Source organism: Amblyraja radiata, chromosome 6 (genome assembly GCF_010909765.2).
Source record: "Amblyraja radiata isolate CabotCenter1 chromosome 6, sAmbRad1.1.pri, whole genome shotgun sequence".
NCBI lineage: Eukaryota > Metazoa > Chordata > Chondrichthyes > Rajiformes > Rajidae > Amblyraja > Amblyraja radiata.
Window position 1 is genome coordinate 26013488 of NC_045961.1, and position 12902 is coordinate 26026389.

The 12902-nt window shown below is 43.8% G+C and overlaps 1 protein-coding gene across 2 annotated transcripts in view; it reads right to left on the minus strand.

Annotated features, from left to right (window-relative positions):
* yap1 (Yes1 associated transcriptional regulator) overlaps positions 1-12902 on the minus strand; it is a 119986-nt gene that overhangs the window by 53763 nt on the left and 53321 nt on the right. For both annotated transcript variants that reach the window (XM_033022353.1, XM_033022352.1), the window contains exon 2: positions 4798-4916. In XM_033022353.1, the coding sequence (XP_032878244.1) occupies positions 4798-4916 (119 nt within the window). The remainder of the gene's footprint in view (positions 1-4797; positions 4917-12902) is intronic.

A 12902-nucleotide genomic window follows, 5' to 3' on the forward strand; every position in this document is an offset into this window, starting at 1 on the left:
CCACGAGTCTGATTTTTTTTTTTTTAACTCAGGAGAGCTCTTGGGTAAACTCGTACATTGGGACAGGCCCTTAAAAGAGAGAAAATCCTATTGCAAAGAATCTTCTCCAGTAGTTTCCCTCCCATTGACATGAGGTCCACCAACCAATACATTCCTGAATTACCTTTACTTGTGTTCTTAAACAAAGAAACAGCATTGGCTACTCTCCAGGATCTTGCCTGTTGCTAGAGAAGATACATCCCTGTATCTTCTCCAGCTAACACAATAACCTGGGATGGATCCCATCGGGCCATGCAAATTTATCCAGCGTAATGTCCCTCAAGAGTCTCTATATCACCAACAGACAATAGACAATAGGTGCAGGAGTAGGCCATTCGGCCCTTTGTGCCAGCACCGCCATTCAATGTGATCATGGCTGATCATCCCCAATCAGTATCCTGCTCGTGCCTTCTCCCCATATCCCCTGACTCCGCTATTTTTAAGACCCCTATCTAGCTCTCTCTTGATAGTATCCAGAGAACCGGCCTCCACCGCCCTCTGAGGCAGAGAATTCACACTCACAACACTCTGTGAGAAAAAAGTGTTTCCTCGTCTCCATTCTAAATGGCTTACTCCATATTCTTAAACTGTAGCCCCTGGTTGTGGACTCACCCAACATTGGGAGCACGTTTCCTGCCTCCAGCATGTCCAAACCCTTAATAATCTTATATGTTTCAATAAGATAATTCAATAAGATTCCCTTTCATCCTTCTAAACTCCAGAGTATACAAGCCCAGCCACTCCATTCTCTCAGCATATGACAGTCCCGCCATCCTGGGAATTAACCTTGTAAACCTACGCTGCACTCCCTCAATAGTAAGAATGTCTTTCCTCAAATTAGGGGACCAAAACTGCACACAATACTCCAGGTGTGGTCACTCTAGGGCCCTATACAACTGCAGATGAAACAACACCACTTTCATCATCTCCAACTGCCCCAGCATATTAGTCCCCATTTTCTAAAGCAGAAGCAGATCTTGCTTTTTGCATCCTTCTTATTCCCATTGCCTTTCCTCCCCTTTTCTTCCAATTATCCGTATGACCCAATCATAAACAATGACTTGGACTCTGGTGCTTTGGTGTGTAAAATACTAAAATCAAATCTAGATAAAGAGATTCATCTTGCTCCTTAAACTTAATTTTTATTACATTTCATTTCAGGTCTCCTTTTTGGATCACTGAAAATAGCATAGCTCCAGTTATTTCATCCCTTATTATTTTAAAATACTTTAGAAATCATCTCAATATGTTGCATTCCAATAGAACTTGACTTTTCTTTGGATTTCTTATCTGGAAGCATTTGATTTTTCTCTAAATTGTCATAAAACACATTATGATGCCAGGTCTTTAAAAGAATTGTGAATTATCCACACAGTGCTGGCACTAATATCTTGTGAACCTAACCATCAACTTATCTGCATTTCCAATAAGCCAGTTCGGTATTCCGACTGCGCCTGCGCAGATCATAGGTCGCTCGGGCTAAACACGCGCGGCGGGGCGCCGTGCCGCTGCAAGGGTGCAGACCTGCATCTCGTCCCTATCCAGCTGCCACTGGGCCGTCCCCGTCCCCTCATGAGTATCCCGTTTGAGGGTGGCCCCAGGCCGGAGGGAGCTAGAGGGGAGCGGCGGAGGGGGGCGGGGGGCGTAGGCTCCAGCTAGGCTTTGCCTGTCCCGGCGCAGCGGTGGCCCAGGCCCACAGGCAGCGTGGAAAAGAAGCACCAACTCCAGCTCAACCCCTCCCATTCCGCCAGTGGGACAGGCAGAGTCGAGCTGGGGCCGGCGCCTCCCCTGCGCGCTGCCTACGGACCTGGGCCGACACTCCCGTCCGCGGATCTCTGGATAGAAGACCCTCCTTCAGACTTCCTACGCATTAGACTTTTGCGCGGTGCTTGGGATGGATGGGAGCGGGGATTTCCATGGGCGCAAAGAACAAATGACCTAAAGTTTGCGTTGAGTGAACTGAGTGTTCTTAACGTCTTCGTCGTACACCGCCGTTTTGTGAGAGTGGTTGGATCCCAGCTTCAGCTCTACCATTATCCCGACATGCGGCGGGGGAATCTGGAGCCGATGTGAGGCATCGTCGATGCTCTGGAATCCTAGTCGGCCGCTGCTGAGTAGCTGGGTCAAGGAGGCAGCGCCCGACCCGGGGAGTAGAGGTGTCAGTTCTTTCAGCGGCGAGCGGAGAGGCACCAGTTACAGGCCGCTCACCTGTTAGGTGCTGACTCCTCGATCCCGGGATCCAACCACTCTCACAAAACGCCGGTGTACGACGAGGACTGTAAGAACACCGAGTTCACTCAATGCAAACTCCAGCGCGGTCGAGACGAGGGCGTTCAGAAGTTGCATTTTCTCGATTGAGGACATTTTCTCGACTCTCCTAGAAGCAACGAGCCATGGCTTTCCCAGTGGTTGTCTAACTGAAACCTCTCTTCCCCACCTCTCACTGTCTCTCCCTGTCTCCCACTCGCATCTACCCCCTCTCTCTCTCTCTCTCTCTCTCGCTGTTACACCCCGCTCTCCCCCGCTACCCCGTTCACTTTTTTAAATTCTGGAATGGCCTTTGCCAAATCCCATGATTCCTTGCGTTTTTTCGGAATACCAAACTGGCTTATTCATCCAGTTTTCCCTGAAGTACCAAACAAACCTAGTGCTGCCAAAGCTGAATGCCATTTGCCTCTTTCTTTTTGCAAAGTTGTCTTGCATTTCCCTTTCATTTTCAGAATCTTACAATGAATCTTACAATCTTACCAGAAGTTTGCAACATTTCTGCATATTTGAACATCACTCTAACTAACTAAATATTCAGATCTTTGTTGCACACAGCAAACAAATTTTGTATCTGAATATAGTGCCCCACAGAATATTGTTATTTTGTAACCAAATGAAAGAAAGCTAAGAAATACAATATTCAAATATTGTGTCAATTACACTTGAGGGCATTTGTAACAATACATTTTTGTACTAAACAAATGCAACCATAAACAAAAATATGTTCAATTAATACAATCAAATGAAATTTAGTACATCAAACTCCACTCATTAATATCTCTCTTTATACACAATTAATGAGCTGAAGGACTCGAATGATTTTATACGGAATGCTTATGAAAGGAAAAAGGTTACATATGTAGTTGGCATGGGTAGGTAGAGTAAGTGAGCTACATTGAAGATTAAGTCTAGTAAGTCACGGAGTATTTATTTGGCATGGGTAACGGTAGCAGAGAAAAGGTTTTATGTAGATGAAGAAGAAATCTCGTCTATAATGGATGCCAGATAAAAGTTTGGGTAGGTGGTGTAACAGGAAGTTGGATGACACTGAACAGGTTCAGCAACTTAGAAAATATGTTATTAACAGGTTAGAAAAGATAGAGAAGTCAGGGCTTCCAAGCAAGTTGAAGTTGGGGTGTTTGCAGTTTGGGTCATTCTCTAGGTTAATGTGGCCATTAACAGTGTATGATGTGCCAATTTCTATGGTGGAAAGGGAAGAGAGATTGGTTTGTTTATAGATTAGGAAATGGTTTGGAGTTCCACGGTGTCTTAATAATGTGGCTACATAAGGGAAAGGTATTCTCCATTTCCCATTGGCTAGCCTAACAGAGGAGTTTAAGTGTGCTAAGGTGAGGTTAGAGTTGCAATTATCAGGGAATGATACCTTACTTAGTAATCTGGTGCCAAGTGTAACTAGAGGGAGGAAGTGGAACTCGGAGCAGGAAGCACAAGCAGCTCGGAGGCATACAGACAGACATTGCTGGTAGGGTGCAGCAAGGGAAAGGAGGCCCAGGGCTTACACAGGGAAACCAGTGTGGAGTAAGGCAGGTCCAACAGAGAGGAGGAAATTGGTTGTAGAGCAGGTACGTTGTCAGGCGGTAGCAGTGAGATGTATAAGGGCAGCAGATCAGGTTAAGCAGGGACAGTAGATGAACTTGGAAAGTGTAGAAAGAGGAGGTTTAGCAGGAGGGATCTGTGGTGCATGGAGGCGGGTCATGTAAGTTTCCTTATTGGGGCTATTTATGATGTGCTGCCATCATATTACATGGAGGTACAGCAGGCAGTGAAGAAAGGAAATGGCTTGTTGGCCTTCATAGCGAGAGGATTTGAGTATAGGAGCATGGAGGACCTTGCTCCTACTGCAGTTGTACAGGGCCTAGGTGAGACCACACCTGGAGTATTGTGTGCAGTTTTTGTCTCCTAATTTGAGGCAGTACATTCTTGCTATTGAGGGAGTGCAGCGTAGGTTCACCAGGTTAATTCCTGTGATGGCGGGACTGTCATATGATGAAAGAATGGATCGACTGGGCCTATATTCACTGCAATTTAGAAGGATGAGAGGGAATCTTATAGAAACATATAAGATTCCTAAGAGATTGGACAGGGAAGGGGTAAGCCATTTAGGACTGTGATGAGGAAACATTTTTTCACCCAGAGAGTTATGAATCTGTGGAATTCTCTGACTCAGAATTCACTGAATGTTTTCAAGAGAGAGTTAGATATAGCTCTTCGGGCTAATGAAATCACGGGATATGGGGAGAAAACAGGAACGGTGTACTGATTTTGGATGATCAGCCATGTTCATATTGAATAGTGCCGAATGGCCTACTCCTACAACTATTTTCTATGTTTCTAATATATTTGGAATAAGGCTGTGAACTGGGATAGTGTTTTAATCACCTTGGACTTTCCCCTATTTCCCCTATTCTTTTCTTCCTTCTTTGCCAGCCCCACCTTCCCGACTTGCCAGTGGTGAAATCCTTAACTTACCGGAGGCTGTGGTGTTCATCACATTCTGTTGCATGGGCACTGGACTCGCAGATGTAGCTGAATTTATTACAGACATTGGTTTCCTTGGGTCCTGCCATGTCGTGGTCTGCTCAATGTGACTATAATTGGAGGAAGCAGAGAGAAAACAAAACATCAGGCAAAATAAATCAATCTGGCCACATTTCCATCTCAACAGAAACAAAGTGAACAATTTTCTCCCATGTAGAAACAAAGTCATCGTTCTCTGGAGAGTATGAAAACTGTCATCTTTGCTAGAAATATAGAATGTGTTAATCACTAGAGAGATTTAGTAGGTGATACTGTTAATTTATTAAAAAATAGGCATAATAAATTCTGATCTGTTTTAAAGCAGACAATAGAAAACTACTCTACAATACAAAGCCAGTATCAGCTGGGATTTCTTGTGGTGAACTTATATATTTTGTCATTTACCAAGTTAAGTCAATGCTTCAAAAAATACTTCAGAATACAATGACATGGATCTTGATGTAGACTTCAAGTTCCAATTATTGACATCAATATGCCGTATATTGCCAATATGTACATCAACCCTTTTGGCAAATGCAATGTCAGCATTGATTTCTTGGGGGCTAGAGTATAAAAGCAAAGATGTAATGCTGGGGCTTTATAAGGCGTTGGTGAGGCTATACTTGGAACATTATGAGCAGGTTTGGGCCCCATATCCGAGGGAGGATGTGTTGTTTTGGAGAGGGTCCAGAGGTTTATATGAATGATCCCAGAGATGATTGGGTTAATATACGAGGAGCATTTGAAGGCCCTGGGCTTTGAATTCTGTGGAATTCATTGCTGCAGATTGCCCAGCAGGCCATCATGACATTGGGTATTTTTTTAAGTGGAGAATGATAAGTTCTAGATTAGGAGGGGGAGCAAAGGTTACGAGGAGAAGGCAGGAGTTTGGGGTTGAGGAGAAGAAAAATATCAGCCATGATTGAATGGCAGAGTAGACTTGATGGGCTGAATGGCATGGAATGGTCTAATGCCCGATTTAAATCTGTGCAATTTTTAGAATCAACTGCAATCATTCTCAATTCACCTCAAATTCAGCTCTTTGACACATACTTTAAAAGCTGTAACAAGATCTGGAGTGCTTCCTGGTATAAACTTCCATACAGTCCACTGAACCAGACTCAGCCGTTTTGTTTTATAGTAATGGCAGCGTGAGGTGCATATCATAGCAATGTTACAAAATTTTGAGATTTTAAAAATCAAGTCTGTAATTTATCCCATCAGATAAAGCATAAAAATAAGTTTAATTTGACATCTAATTCACTTTCATATCTCAAGTATTTAAAAAGTTATGGCCATTTTCATACTCGGAAATGAGCATCTTGTTCCCTATTGATTTTCTATGGACGTAACAAAAAAGTTGTGATCGTGAACGGTCAAAAGCCCATAACTTTCTTAAAAATTAAGAGAACTGAATGAAATTTTCAGTTATCATAGATTGAAGCATTCTGAAACAAATATAAAATAATCTTACTTGGATGACCTGAAATTAAAGCATATAATTAGTTAGTTACCTAATTGTAGCTAATTTCAGACTTCAATTACTAGATCTAAACATCTATCCATTTCTTAATAAATGATTAACATTTTTAAATAGCCTAAATGTCCAAATAATATTCACAAATAATTCACAATAAAACATGATTTTTAAATCTCATTTACATTAATTTATAGGCCAAATGGAAGGAATTCAGTGTTCAATTGCTGTAAATAAATGCCCATTTAAATCAGCTTTCCAGTGGGTCCCTGTGGAACGCGCTGGTTTAGAACGTTCACATTGCGGTAGATTTGTGCCTCAAATGCCGAGAAAAATACTGCGCGATATAATGGGCCCAAATTGAGCTACTCGCAATATTAAATTTTGTATAAAAGGATCTTTAGAAGCCCTTTTGAATGTAAAAATATACAACCTACCTTCTGCTATTTTCTTTATGAGACCCTGCGGTTGCTGACGGTCGCGGGTTTAAAGATTGATTTTTAAACTACTATAACTATTATTCAAGGCCTTTAAACCTAATAATAGCTTTTGCGACGGGGTCTATCAGCGATTTTTCGTTAATAATTAACTAGGCTGAACATTTTCGATTGGAACAGCTTAGAGAAAATCGCGTTTTAAACCCGCCCCCTCTAAACGGCGCCAAAATCGCGCACAACCTCAGCGGCAGATATTCAGCGACGCTTCAGGTAGGCTTTGCAACATACCTACATATCAGCTCAGATTGTTAGAAAATGTACTGTGGACTTGATGGTCCCAAATCCAGTGTTTATGCTGCCAATTTATTCTCTATCTATCCCAAGAAGAGTGTGGTGGTCACAGTTGTCTTGTGTCAGCAATACTATGTTTATTAATTGTGTACATTAATTCACACTTGCCACAGTCATGTGGCTCTTTATGGATACGTTCAGTGATAGAGCTACCCAAGCAATTAAAGTCTCCCAACCTGTGTACATTCTATGCCCTTGCTTTTTCAAATTTACGAGCAGGGGGAGGAGAATGGATAACAATTAAGAATTCTCCTTGCCGGTGTTTGAACCAAAAGGTCAAGAGACTTCATAGGGATGTGGTGTGATTGTTGAGGACCACCATAGCTGCTCCAGCATGAGCACTTCCCATAAGTGTCAATAAATGCACCGTTGACCAGAAGCTGTTGTACTGCAGCCACCATCAGTGAACCTGTCTTGCCAAGGGCAGGGCACACTAGACGAATACAACAGAGAGATCCAACACCATGTGTAAGAAGCAACTGCAGATGCTGGTTTAAACCGAAGATAGACATAAAAAGCTGGAGTAACTCAGTGGGACAGGCAGCATCTCTGGAGAGAAGGAATGGGTGACGTTTTGGGTCAAGACCCTTCTTCAGACTGGTTAGGGATAAGGGAAATGAGAGATATAGACAGTGATGTGGAGAGATAAAGAACAATGAATTAAACAATAAAGAACAACGAGTAAAAGATATGCAAAAAAGTAGCCATTGCAAGCTGAACGATGATAAAGAAAACAGGCCAATGTAAGCTGAAACGACTCTGTCCTGGGACCCTGACAGTCCTTTCAGAGGTTCACTTGCACCTCCTCATCTACTGTATCCGTTGTTCAAGATGTGGACTCTTATACAACGGCGAGACCAAACGCAGACTGGGCGATCGTTTCACGGAACACCTTCGCTCAGCCCGCCTAAACCAACCTGATCTCCCGGTTGCTGGACACTTTGATTCTCCTTCCCATTCCTACACAGACCTTTCTGTCCTCAGTCTCCTCCATTATCAGAGTGGGGCTAAATGCAAGTTGGAGGAACAGCATCTCATATTTCGCCTGGGCAGCTTACAGCCCAGTGGTATGAATATTGATTTCTCTCACTTCGGATGGCCCCAGCATTCCCTCTCTCTCTATCCCTCCCCCCACCCAAGTCGCACTAGCTTCTCATTGTCACGCTACAAACAGCTTACAATGGCCCGTTTCATTTATCATTATTACTTTTTTTGCATATCGTTCATTCATTGGTCTTTATCTCTCCACATCACCGTCCATATCTCTCGTTTCCCTTACCCCGAACCAGTCTGAAGAAGGGTTCTCTCCAGAGATGCTACCTGTCCCGCTGAGTTACTTCAGCTTTTTGTGTCCATCTTAGATCCCAACAATGGCTGAAAGGCATTACTAAGAGCACAACTAGATCAGGCTGTTCCCTGACAGCTACGTGGAATACCTCTAATTTGAAAACTCATTCTTCAACTTCTTTTGTGAAGACAACGATAGATACAAGGTTGACTCTGCCAGCTGGAGCAAAGCCATTTGTGACGACTAGGGGTTTTATTTTCATTGTAACTTAACGTGGTATTTTTGCCAGTCATTTCAGGAGAAGTGTTTTAACCCCCTTACTTTTTAAGGCAAAACTGGTAGAAATTGTTTTCCCAGTCTGTCTTAATATTACAGAGCTGGCTGTTTAATGCCGAGTGTATTGGGAAACCAGATTGCAAACTGATTTTCTCCTTACTTCCATCATTATTCTCTCCTTGCAAAAGCCACACAACTTGTTTCTATGTCTAGCAAAAACTCTGCATGATCATTGTTAAGGGCTGTCCCACTTTCACAACGTAATTCACGACTTCTGCCTTGTTTGCCCGTGACACATACACGCAACATGGTCGTCACGAGGTCGTAGTAGGTCATAGGTAGGTCGTAGCAGGCCGTGATGCTAGTCGTAGGTACTCGTGGCATCAAGTGGGTCAGGGCGTTTTTCTAGCATGATGAAAAATGGCCACGAGTAAAAAAAGGTCGTGAATTAGGTCGTGAAAGTGGGACAAGCCCTTCATGGCTCCTGAGATTCAATTAATTAGATGCTATGATACTACTCATGTGCTAACTACATATGCGAATTACAGCATGAATCTCACACACCCTTAAGCAAACACCTATCTTTTCAAAAGGGAGAACATGTTCATTTTTTTTAAACAAATTTTGCATATTTGGTGTCAAAATTGTGAAGAGCCAAACATAGCTTTTTTTGACACTCATTAGTTTACCCCTTCATTCCAAACACAAATTGTCAAATTTCACAAAGCAGGAAACTACAGAGCATGGGATTATCAATGTGGCTAAAAATAGAGTTGCTGGAGGAATTCAATAGGTCAGGAAGCATCTGTGGAGGAAATGGACAGATGACACTTTGGGTCAGTACCCTTCAACTGCCCGACAGTACCCCTCATCGAGTTAGGCTGAAACATAGAAAATAGGTGCAGGAGGCCATTCGGCCCTTCGAGCCTGCACCACCATTCAATATGATCATGGCTGATCATCCAACTCAGTATCCCGTACCTGCCTTCTCTCCATACCCCCTGATCCCTTTAGCCACAAGGGCCACATCTAACTCCCTCTTAAATATAGCCAATGAACTGGCCTCAACTACCTTCTGTGGCAGAGAGTTCCAGAGATTCACCACTCTCTGTGTGAAAAATGTTTTTCTCATCTCGGTCCAAAAGGATTTCCCCTCTATCCTTAAGCTGTGACCCCTTGTCCTGGACTTCCCCAACATCGTGAACAATCTTCCTGCATCTAGCCTGTCCAACCCTTTAAGAATTTTGTACGTTTCTATAAGATCCCCCCCTCAATCTCCTAAATTCTAGCGAGTACAAGCCGAGTCTATCCAGTCTTTCTTCATATGAAAGTCCTGACATCCCAGGAATCAGTCTGGTGAACCTTCTCTGCACTCCCTCTATGGCAATAATGTCCTTCCTCAGATTTGGAGACCAAAACTGTATGCAATACTCCAGGTGTGGTCTCACCAAGACCCTGTACAACTGCAGTAGAACCTCCTATACTCAAATCCTTTTGCTGAATGCTAACATAAGAAGAATCTCAATTTAGGGATTCTGATGGATGAGTTCAGCAGATATTTCTTTGGCTAGATTCCAGCATCAGCAGTCCCTTCCGCAACTATGGAACTATTACTCCTGTTTTTACTTGTTATCTTGACTCTTTTCTGTAATGATCTATTTTTGCGCTGCTAAATAAGAGACATTTCAATTGAGCATGGCCACAAATTGTAAAAACGCAGTCTTGAAAAGTTCCTACGTTAGTTCCTGCGCAAGTCTGTCCCCCCCCCCCCCCCCCCCCCCCCCCCCCCAGCCTATTCAGTGGTGAGGGGATTCCAGGGAGGCGTTGGGAACTTGGGCTGCAAAAGCATATCAGGGGCCTTAGCTCAGCAACCTTATTACCCTGTTTAAGAAGGCACTTCAGATGCTGGAAAATCGAAGGTAGACAAAAATGCTGGAGAAACTCAGCGGGTGAGTCAGCATCTATGGAGCAAAGGAAATGGGCAACATTTCGGGTCGAAACCCTTCTTCACCTTATTATCCTCACTCAATGTGGCAACATTGGGTGACCAGTGCCTTCACTAACCATTTGCAAGGCAGGTGTCTTTCAGGCAAGACAAATAAATAAGTATTACTCTATCTTTACTAATTCATTTGTCAAATATCGTCATAATTCCAACAGTAGCACTCATTATTAAAAATCATCTTGTTTTTTTTTAGCATGTTATGCTAGGAAGGTTGCCAGGTTTGAAACATGGGTGGAATTTTGTTAACGTATGTTTGTTGTGCAGTGACATGGTGTTTGCCATTGATAACTTTCAAGATGCTCCAGTTTTAAGGTATAGTGTTTGATGCTATTGTGAAGCACCTAGGTTTGATATTTTCATTTTGTGGCCATGGATTGCTGTAGGAATGAAGCATCAATTTGACAAATTTACTTTTTTTAAATGACAAATTTGTAACAATCAATCTTCAAATAACTGCTGCAGTTTCAATTATCACTGCAATTGACATGCATGTCAGAGGATCCTTACTTCCACACGTTAACTTAAACAGAACAGATTATTTGACCCATTCCTTCTATCTAGAGATGTTGCCTGTTCCACTTAATTAATCAAGCATTTTGTGTAAGCCTGCATCTGCAGTTCCTTCCTACACAAATTCTTTACCTTGTTGGCATTCAAATACCTCTAAAAAAATAAGATTCTACACACCTCAATATTAATGACTAAATCCATATTTACGAGCCACAAGCCCTCATTCGGAGATTCTCCAACTCGTGCAGACATCTTGAAATCTAGTCCACCATGTTGTAAACTCATTCTCGTAAACTCTGAAGAATATAGATCCAATTTCATTAGCTACTTGGGATTGTGACATAGGAGGATGTCAATTTGACTCAACCGCTAAGTAGGGGGTAGAGAGGGAGGGGTGTGTGTGTGTGTGTGTGTGTGTGTGTGTGTGTGTGTGTGTGTGTGTGTGTGTGTGTGTGTGTGTGTGTGTGTGGTGGGGGGTGTGGGCTCAGCGGCTCGCGGCTCCAACCGCTCTCACCGGCACCAGGACCCAGCTCCGGACTCACTGAGCGGCTCCCGTCCCCGGCTCCTGTCACACTCAATGGCTCCTGGCTCGTCGTGGTGGTGGCCGCCACCTGCGGAACACAGCCCCTGCTCGCTGGCGAACACAGCCCCCGCCTGCCCGCACCCGCGAACACTGCCTTCACTCACACTCTGCCCACTCCGCATCTTCAGCTTTATTCTCGCCGCCGGTGATTGACTGCGGGTGCCGGAAGGGGCGTCGTCGTCCCGGCGAATGACAGGAGAGAAGACCAATAACTTTTCAAATATTTCACTGATCGGAACAACACTGGATGCACTTGCAGCACAAACGAATGGCGAGTAAGGTGACAAAAAAAATCGTAGCGCTATCGGGTATCGTTTGCGCACAAATTTAAAAACAACGCAAACCGAAGAGGGCAAGTTGAGAGTTTTATAAATTTACTAGACTAAGTGGGACCCGTTGGGTCCCATGTTCACACGGGAGAGCTGGTCCCCCAATGCAATTTCCCACCTCTCCACCAATTCCAATATTGGTGGCCAGTGGGGGTGGGCGGCTTTCTGGAACACTAGTATGGGTGTTGTGGGCTGAAGGGACTGGTTTCCAGAGGGCTAGTATGGACATTGTGGGCCGAATGGATTATTGGGCTGGCAGCTCAGTCACTCAAGCCTAGTGTGCTAGCAGCTCACTCACTCATGGCTGGTGGGCTAGCAGTTGACTCATGGCTATTCCTTGAAATTCCATTTCAAGCAGGGTGCAAGGTCACCAAATTCAAGTGCAGTTTCACACCACTTCAAGCAGGGTGCAAGGCCACCACATTCAAGTGCAGTTTCACACCACTTCAAGCAGGGTGCAAGGCCACCAAATTCAAGTGCAGTTTCATACCATTTCAAGCAGGGTGCAAGGCCACCAAAGACAGAGGGTCATGACCTCTCCCTCCCCATCTTGCAGAGACTGAGCCACGCCCACACTACCGGGTTTTATCGCCCCTCCCACCGGAAAGGAAGTGGCCTTCATAGCGTGATTGACAGGAGAGAGAATCTCAACATTTTTTAAACACTAATAACTCTTTTATTTTTGATCGTTGGGAAAAATCCTCAGCACCTGATGAGCGGAGGTGCACTCCGAGTAAGATGGCCAAAAATCACAGCCTTACGTTGTAGCGTTTTTTCTAAAATCAATATACAGTGCAAACA